This window comes from Cottoperca gobio, chromosome 7 (assembly GCF_900634415.1).
Source record: "Cottoperca gobio chromosome 7, fCotGob3.1, whole genome shotgun sequence".
Taxonomy (NCBI): domain Eukaryota; kingdom Metazoa; phylum Chordata; class Actinopteri; order Perciformes; family Bovichtidae; genus Cottoperca; species Cottoperca gobio.
In genome coordinates, this window is record NC_041361.1 from 8,905,123 (window position 1) to 8,914,724 (window position 9,602).

At 40.7% G+C, this 9,602-nt stretch overlaps 1 protein-coding gene across 1 annotated transcript; it reads right to left on the bottom strand.

Annotated features, from left to right (window-relative positions):
• Positions 1 to 1,382: 1,382 nt before the first annotated feature.
• b4galt3 (UDP-Gal:betaGlcNAc beta 1,4- galactosyltransferase, polypeptide 3) lies at positions 1,383 to 9,156 on the bottom strand. Its single transcript, XM_029436156.1, has 6 exons — positions 8,591 to 9,156; positions 7,840 to 8,075; positions 6,852 to 7,042; positions 6,630 to 6,752; positions 5,568 to 5,672; positions 1,383 to 4,749 (listed from the first exon to the last, which is right to left on the bottom strand). Exons 1-6 carry the CDS (start codon positions 8,871 to 8,873, stop codon positions 4,398 to 4,400), a joined length of 1,290 nt encoding a protein of 429 aa, XP_029292016.1. The 5' UTR covers positions 8,874 to 9,156; the 3' UTR covers positions 1,383 to 4,397.
• Between the last annotated feature and the right edge of the window lie 446 nt (positions 9,157 to 9,602).

The following is a 9,602-nucleotide window of genomic DNA, read 5'->3' on the forward strand; positions in this document are numbered from 1 at the left end:
GAACAGCTCGCGAACATATTTGGTCTACCTGCTCTTCACGTAGCTCTGCATGTCGTCTTTTAGGGGCTTTTTTCTCTGGAGATAGGCACTGATCGATCCTCTCCTCCATAGTAAAGCTTTGTAAGTTTGTTTCTTAATGGACGTAATTCAACAGCTGTAACGGTTGTAGCTTTTTCTCAGATGTGGAGGGATACTGACTTGTTGTGAAAAGTAACTACAATTCTACCCGTGATGTACGCTCATTATACCACGGCTAAGAACCAATCAGATTGCTTGATTTGACATGTCCGTTTTATAATTATATTAACCCTTAACTGTGATATAATGAGCATATACTATCATATTGCTTAAATATACTCTAACAGCACCATTACACAGTAAAGGGCACATACACATTCCATACATTAAGAAATATATTTATTTAACCTAACTTAACTTAATATTTCCATATACAAATTACAAATAAATATTGCTTAATACAGATTAAATAAAATGCAAAATAAACTGAAAAAGTACCAAACAAAAGCCAACCCAACAAATAAACCATCTACCCACTCCCCTCTCTCTTCTGTGACTACTTGGTTCAGCCTAACAAGGTAATTGACATCAGCTGGAGTCTTGGCTTCATTCTCAGGTGTCAGCTCCAGAAAACACGCCCCCGGAAGTAGACTTCAAAGAGCGATTAATAGGAGTTCCCAAAATAAAAGCACAGCATGATAAACATGAACTTCCTGTATTTGTCTGTTATCATCAACTAGCCTACAATAGACCATCAGTCTACAACATTTCTGAAGCTTGTAACACTCAGGTTTTGTTGATATTACCAGGGTTATTTCAACTTTATGAGACTATTTGAGGCTGAAGTCTGTGTTGGAGTTGTATTGGGATTGGTTGTAAAGTGCTCTTTGTGTCCACCCAGTGTTGTGTTTTGCCCTGTGTGGATGACTCATACAGCATTTTAGATTATGAAACAGATCGAACATACAGGGCTGGGGGTTACTGTCTATTTATAGTTATGATCTCATATGCAACTTTTTAATCCTGCTCTTGCCCACATAGAGCACCAAAACCCGCTATATACAGGGTGATGTAACAGGTTAGTGACGTTTTAGATTGCTCCAGAGCATATGTTGATGATGTATATGACTGATTATCTACCAGCTAGCATGAACATAGAATCTCTGCTATGTTAATGCTGTAGAGGCAATAATCAAAATGCTAAAATCTGCATTCATTAAGAGCAAGGCATTGATCGTTGTGGGAGGATAAGCGCATTACTGTAAGCATGTATGTGTATTTATGGTATAGTGTGTTTTTAAGTGTGTAGTCCCACATTTGCATTGCATAAATGAGTTGAATAAAAACATATGGGAAGAAACACGTTTTTTGATTATGTGTTTTTATTGGTATACATATTTGCTTTCTGTCACAACACTGTCCATCATAGTTCACTGCTTCTGTTGCCTTTTTTTATGACCTTGCTCTTTTCACAAGCACACACACACACACACACACACACACACACACACACACACACACAATCTTTCATTTTCAAGACAAGGTCAGTAAATAAGGCAACTTAAGATGACGACAAGTATCATTGCATAATGCAAATATCATGGTCCTTAATCATAAGTGATGTAATGTATTAATTACATCTCATATACCATGAATACATAAACATCCCATCCTAGTCAGGTGGTTCTCCGTAATCACATTTACACTTATCAAACGTGTGTCTAATGACTAACTCATGATCAAATTAACTCTATAAAGAAATGTTGCCATGAAGTCCCAATCCTGTTTACTCAATTTGCATTCAACTACACAGTATATATTTCCAACACTAATGCAAAAACATCCGTTATAAAAACTAGCCTATTTATTAAATATAGAACAATCTCCAGGTAAGCACACAGTATGCTGATTAATCCTTTTAGATTACATAACGTCCTTAAAAGCTTTCAGTGTGTCACTGCTTTATGTTATACAGGCATTGTCCCAGGCAATATGATATATGGAGGATATATTATCTATTGATATGCAACTAAACTACTATGTAAATAAAGCTAAGAAATTGGGCCTTATTATCTCTCAATGTACTGTCAAGACAATTGGTTTGTACAGCACTCTTTGTTTAAAACAGGTTCTATTTTATCTTAAACAGATTCCTTCTATAAAACTATATCCATTCATAAACACTCACCATGTAGTTTTTGGTTGTGTAAACCAGTAAAATTCAGAGAGTTGATCTACACCGTTAAGCTGGTGGGATCAATCATGTGATACTACGCAAACGAGAAACCCTCCACGCAGAGCAATGCAAAGATTTGATTGGCTGAAACCTCTGAATGGCTAACATTAATGATTAACATTCATGTCACAACACTGCAGTTTCATTCAGTCCTTGGTTCCTCTTGGCAGGCGCTATGCCACATTGTGCCACTTGAGGGCGATCACATATAACCCAGCAGCATGCCTTCAGTCCTTCAGTAGTATGGGCTTATTTCATGAGGCACAATGTTAAAATAAGAAACGTGGAGACATAGTATAAAGGGATAAATAATCTGCTCTTACAATGGAGAAGGGTGTTTCAACCCCCCAAAACAAATACGCACTTTAGAAGTTTGTGCGTTGAGCTCTATCAATGACTTGATAAATAAATAAAATACATTCAAATTAGCAGAAGTAATACATTACTTGTTAGTATGATAAAACACCACTTCACACCAGAACTTTACTATAACAATGTCATTTTTCAAGCTGATTAATCATACAGATAACCTCGTCCAATAGCAGCAAGAAATGTCCTACAAGTGCTCAGATTCAAGTCCACGTCCACAAACTAAGTTCACCTGATAAACTCTCCCTTCACAAAAGGTAAACTCAAAACAATACATTCCACATGGATGATATGGGGAAAAAAACAATGTCTGAGATGTAAAGTAATGATAATTGATCTGTCAACATAAATTACCTACATGCATGTTCTAATTTGTCAGCCCTCAGAATAAAATGATACAATTTTATATCTAATACATGTTTCCCTTTTCCTTGTCTCCTTTCCTTCAAGATACAAAAGCTTCACTCTAGCGAATGAAGACAGACAGGCAGACACTCATTTATAGCTTTTAGATGCACCAGGGTCTTTCATAATATACTGAGACCCTCTGTGAAGACATCAGGCCTTACGGTAAAAAGCTGACCTAGATCTATACACAGTGCTTTATTGTAACTATGACCTTTTTTATTATTAAAATACAATCTGAAACTGGCAAATATGTAGTCACGTGCCTACAATATTGTCTGCAAGTTTGCTTTTTTTCTATACCTGACTAATCTAAAAGAAAAATAATAAAAATCACAGGTAATATCAGAAGCACAGGTCTATCATGTATCAAGAGTATAGTCAAACTAGACAACAACTATCATGCCAAGTCTATGTTTATCTGACAGGTGTGAAGATAGTCATGATAATATTTCCTCACTTTGTTATGTGGTTGGATACAGATTTATCTTCCCATATGATTTGATTGTCTAGGAGCTAAATGTCAGAGAGAGAGAGAGGCACCAGACTGTAAGGAAGGACGAGTAAAACATATCAGTAAACAAATAAAGAAGTCTCTCTATAGAAATATAAACTCTAGAATTGTCTGATAACTATGGAGTTGGTCATCGCTTGATCAATGCACACAAATATAAAACGGCAGTCCTGGAACAAATCATTTGTCCTGATCTAGGATCAGCTTTAGCCTCCCTGCTTTCTAACAACTGCCTGCAAGGCAGGAGAGGTAAAATTAACCCCAGGTCAGCGTCTAAAAGCAACTATACCAGTCTATAAAATGCGCATAAAAGAGAGAAGGCACAGAAACACAAACCCACCGTGAAGTGGGGTGGACTGACAGCAGCAGTTTTTTGGGAGCAAACTGGATGAAGCTGCAGGTCTGCTGGCAGCAGATGGGTTTCTTACGACTTGCGATGTCTCGAAAAGAGCAGAGATTGATACAGTTGCCGTCTCATTTTCATTTAGTTTGTTTTGGACCTGTACGTGGATATGACTGAGGCGTTCACCATTCGTCTCCTGGACCCAAATAAGTCATGAGCCACAAACTCGTGTCAGTCACTACTGCCAGAGTCACATTCAGTGGATGATGACCCAAGAGGTGACTCGGTTGTGTTCCTAAAGGCACCCCTGTAGACAAAAAAAGGGCTTCTTCATTTGATCCACTGCATAACTATCACTAACCTGCACTGAGTACAGAAAGCTGGTGCACTCTATGTCCCACAAAAGAACAGATCTACACTGCCTTCCTCCATTTTGTTTTTGAGATAAAACTGAAGGGGGAAGCCACTTTATGCTACAGTTGCGATGCAGTCCTTTTTTTATACACCTCATCCTATTTCACCACACCCGTCTTCCCCTGTGTAGTTTGATTTGCTGCCTTTGTGTGCCGTGCAGGTTCTGTCTTCTCCCCAGCCGGCTTGGCCACGGTCATGTTTGCTCCTTTGCTCTCTAGCCTCTTCTCCTGTTTGGCTGTGCCTTCGGTCTTGCTATTGCTACGTTGGTGGACAGAAGTTGTTGTTTTCACAGGGATGGGTGCTTTCCCCTGGGGCAGACGGGGATCTTCTCCAATGTCAACGGTGAGGTTGGTGTAGAGAGGCTGCAGCTCTCTGGAAAGGAGCTCGTAGGTCAGAGAGTTTAGGCCGTCAGAGCGCCAGTTGATTCTGGTCCTTTTCAGAAGATCAAATCTAGAAAGATGAACATAATATCACAGGTTTGTTAGCATGTGTGTGTGTGTGTGTGTGTGTGTGTGTGTGTGTGTGTGTGTGTGTGTGTGTGTGTGTGTGTGTGTGTGTGTGTGTGTGTTTCAGGGGCACATTTTAAAGCAATAGTTTGACTTTATGGGAAATGTTGATTACTTTCTTGCATAGAATTAGATGAGAAGTTCAATGACACTGATGTCTGTGTGCTAAATATAAAGTTACAGCCAGGAAACAGTTAGCTTAACTTAGCATAAAGACTGGACGCAGGGGGAAACAGCTAGCTTGGCTCTGTCCAAAGGTTTAAAAATAAGATCCGTTCCTGTACGGATTCAAAAAAAGAGGGATAATGTGTCATGTGTTATAAAACGTATTAGTGAGCTCTAGAAATGCTGGTAGGCACGTTTTGTTACCTTTGGACGGAGTAGGCCAGCTGTTTCCATCTGTTTTAGGTCTTAATGCTAATGTTAAGTTAAGCTATCTCCTTCAAATCTCAAAACAAATGAGCATACTGCCTGGGGCAATAGAAATTGTTGGCAAACTAGGGCGAGCAGAATTAAATGCCAAACCCACACAAAACAGTATGTCAACAAAAAATAATAACGGCCATAATTGTAAAAACATGGAAAAGTTGGGACAACAAGGGGCAGACAATATAATTCCCATGCCTGTCCCAAGGAATTGAAATAAAGCCAGGGAAAACATCAACGGTAGAAAGTTAATTATTGTTCTATAGTTCAAAAACATTCCATTTGTCCCACAAAATCACATCCTTTCTGTGTGTCTGCGAGTGTGTCCATCTGTACCTGCGTGGGTTTTGTTCATTGCCCCTGTCTCCTTTGTGCTTGATCATCTTGTAGTGACCAATGGCCACTGGAGGGCGCATGATCTTCATGCCAGACAGACGAACTCTGGATAAGTAGTACACAACTAAAGTTAACAGGAGATTCTCATTCACAGGCATAAAGCTGGAGAACTAAATCTTAAAGTCAGGATAATATTAGATCAACAAAGCCTGGCACTTTACTATTAATGCTATTTTCTATAACTCAAAGCAACACTCAATCTGAGTACATATGACCTCTAAAGGATACATTTAAAAGCAGAAAAATAAAGAAAATAAACTTAGAATTGTGGGTGACATATGAAAATAACATACTTTTATGGCCAATAGGCGGTGGAAAAACACTGTGGTTCCCTTTTTCCATCTCTGGTGCTTGTGTTATCTAAGTCAATCAAAACATGGTGTAACTAATGTTGTGAATGTCCAGTACATGATATAATTTAAGTTGCAAACATCATGCACAAAAGGCAAAGTGTTTTAAAAAGTAGGCGCAAAAGCTTTTTTTAGTTTTGCTTCATGTAATAATTAGCGCAAGCTTTTTTATTTTCATTTTCTTGTTCCATTCAGTGTCTCTCATAACAGATTTGCAGATGATAGAATAGCCAGAGAGTGGAGAGAGGGGACCGCATCATAGAAAATGAGATGAAAACTGCCTGAACGTATGCCTTAAAGTATGCAGCCCAGCCCAAATCTGTGAGCTAGTCCATGCGAACATACTCACTGAGCCCACTCCAAGAGACACACAGCAAAGCCACAGCAGTGGGAGTGGACGTGAAGATGAAAGATGATGTTAGGACACATAAAAGACAATTCAAAGAAAAGGAAAACATGTGGTACAGAAACTGTAAACATGTGAAAAAACAGAATGAGTAAAGCAAAAAAAACTACAAGAAGCGAAGGAGCGGAAATGGCTGTGCATGTAATTCTGAAGCTGAACACCCGTGCACATCTCACATGTCAACATGCACAGTTTACAATTGTCATCATGCAGGAGGTGGAGCTTTGCCCCATTCACCCTACTCACCTGGCAGCAATGTCATCATCCTCTCCGCCCCAGCCCCAGTACTGGTTAGGGAAGCCGTTCATCTTCATGTACTGGTCTGGGGTCACTGCAGACACCCCACCAAAATACTGTGTGTACGGCAGCCTGAGAGGGTCACATCACCAACGTACAATCTTGAAAATAATGTCTCAGCACAATACATTTATATAGAAGTCCATCCACACACACACACTGTGCTTCTACCTGTATCTGAACTTGTCCATGGCCACAGACAGGTGTGTGGGGAACTGTTTGTGGCAGGTGTAGATGTTGTGGTCGTTCTCGGGCAGCAGGTCAACATCGTGGAGGAAGATGCAGCTCCAGTCTTCATCTCTGAGGGCCTCCCGCACCCCAACGTTCAGCAGCTTGGCTCGGTTAAAAGTGCTGTTCCCCCACTGAGGTCAGAAACAGAGACAGAGTGTAACACACAGCTACACATGAATGTAGTCTAAAACAAATACAGCATGAGAGAGCACAATGTGCGAGTAAATAATCTCACACTGTGTTGCTATGGTTACAGTTCATCTGCACTGTCGCCTCAGAAGCTACAGACATTATGACTTATCAATGTCCTTTGTTTGCAACAATATTATTTTAAATATCCAGCCAATCCAAATGACACTTTTTTAAAACATATTGTCCCGTTTACCTCTAATGAAATCTACTGCAGCCACGTAGATCATTTGTGCTTTCCTTGCCGAGGTGTTGAGACACCTGTCTCTGAGACTCACACCATTATGTATTGGGCAGAGGTTTGAAAGAGACATATATCTCAAAACTAAATGAAAACTTTGTGCATGGACATGTATTACAAGAGATCATTTGACAATATGTTTTGGTATATTTTATTTGGGTGAACCCTTTATGTTTGCATCACTTGATTGATATATTCGTATCAAACCAGTGTAACCGTTATACTGTACTCCAGTATTACACTCAGATTACACCAATGATACAAAGGTGTAACAACCACTATATCACTAGTAATATTACACAGTGACATACAACACTAATGCAACACAAATATTAGGTTGGAAAGATTTAAACATATAACACACAAGTACAGCACCAGCATAGAAGTATGCACATGCACATGCACATGCACATGCACATGCACATGCACATGCACATGCACATGCACATGCACACACACACACACACATACATGCACACATACACACAATAACCTGACCTGCTGAACAATATAGATGCTGTAGTGGATCTGCTGTCTCTGCAGGAAGGGGTGGAGGTGGTAGAGGAGGGCACGGAGATGGATCTGCCGGTTCCGGTACGGTACCACTATCGCCGTGTGGTGGCGGGGCTCACAGTCTGGTGGCCTGTAGTGTCCGCCTGGCAACACTAACGGGTTCCGCTGTTTGATCTCCTCCAGAGACAGAGGAGAGGAAAGCTGCACAGACACGGGTCCAACTGGAGGAAAGGAAAGGAAAAAAGTGTTAATTCACCCCCAAAGTGACCATTTGATCAATGACTCACCCCGTGTTACTTTGAATTCTTGACGAAAACTTGGTTTTTCTCGCATGCCTCCGTGGTGAATGAAGAATTCAAAAACCGATTGCATGTGTTTGGGAAGTACTCAGTATAGGACTGGATAAATAATGTTTAGTTTATGATGGAGGTTGAGTGAAAATTTGAAAACAGCTCTCATTTTCACAGCTCCCATTTACTTTAATTCATTAAAACTTTTCTCTGGTTTTTGATTCTTCGTTCACCTTGGACGCATGCGAGAAAAACGAAGTAGAATTGAACACAGGGTGGGTAATTGATATACAAATAGTCATTTTGAGGGTGAAGTATTACTTTAAAGGTGGTACTTTAAATATTGATTGTCTGCTTATAATGCCACACTCTTTCACTGAGCATTGTTTCTGTATATGTGTGTGCTACATAGTAAAGCACACGTTTAATCCCTCTCACTCTCTCACCCAGCAGTGGGGAAGGGATCTGGCAGTCTCTCAGCGGGGGGCCTGTGACAGGGAGTCCAGTGCCAGAGTTGCGAGGCGGGGGAGGCGGTACTCCCAGATGACTGAGGTTGGTATAGACGTCATGAGGTCGAGAGTAATCAAACTCCGGCTCTGTAGTGTGCACCAGGACAGACACCAAGCCTCTGAAGCCCCCAAGAGAGAAATAGAGAACAAAGGCGAACTGGAAGCCCACCAGCAAGGCAAGTGTGCACGGGGAGTCCAGTGAGCGTCCGTAGCACGCCATAATAAAGTAAGATTGTAGAGGTAGGGTGAAATTTCAAACGTGATGAAAATGGATTGAGGGATGGGAGGAGAGATGGAGAGGGGGAAACAAGTGGCAGCTGGATGAGGAAGGGTAGAGGGAGAGATGGGAAATGAGCAAGGGAAGGCAGAAGGAGAGGAGGGGAAGGAGGCAGCACTAAGTGCAGGCTCAGGCGTGCAGGAGGGGAGCGTCCATCTGTAGGAATGGGTAGTAGTGGTGGTGAAGCACAGTCAATACTGCCATCACTTCCTGACCACAGACATCACTGAGAAGGAAGAAGAAATATATTGTTGGTTAATTACATGTATTTTTTGTTATTATTATTTCATAACATCAATAGATGTAGGGTACGTGCTTTTGCAAGGGTCTAATTAAAACGTGTCCTGGGCCAGCAAGGGCTCACTCCACCTCTCTCCACCTCTTCCACCTTTCATCATCAAGCTTTCTGTAACAAACAAAAAAAAAAGAATAACAATGCATGAGCAGATTTGTCTCAGTGTTGTGTAGTCTACTGTAGGCTAAAATAAGCTGCGGAATGACAAGCAGCTACAAACAAATGTCATGTTTGCTTCTTTATTTAGAATGGCTTATTTTCAGCAGTGACATTTCAATGGGGCTTATATGGAGAAGACGGTGATGGCTGCAGATCAAATTAATCCAACATCATATTTCCCTGTTTGTCCAAACAAAGCAAGCCTTGTGTGGCTTCAT

Bases quoted from the DNA above. Each gene is read 5' to 3' on its own strand.
- b4galt3 (XM_029436156.1), bottom strand. From the start codon at position 8,873: ATGGCGTGCTACGGACGCTCACTGGACTCCCCGTGCACACTTGCCTTG. The intron at 7,043-7,839 runs GTCAGGTTATTG...TTCTGACCTCAG, and splicing joins GCATCTATATTGTTCAGCAG to TGGGGGAACAGCACTTTTAA. The intron at 5,673-6,629 runs GTGAGTAGGGTG...CTACTTATCCAG, and splicing joins GATGATGACATTGCTGCCAG to AGTTCGTCTGTCTGGCATGA.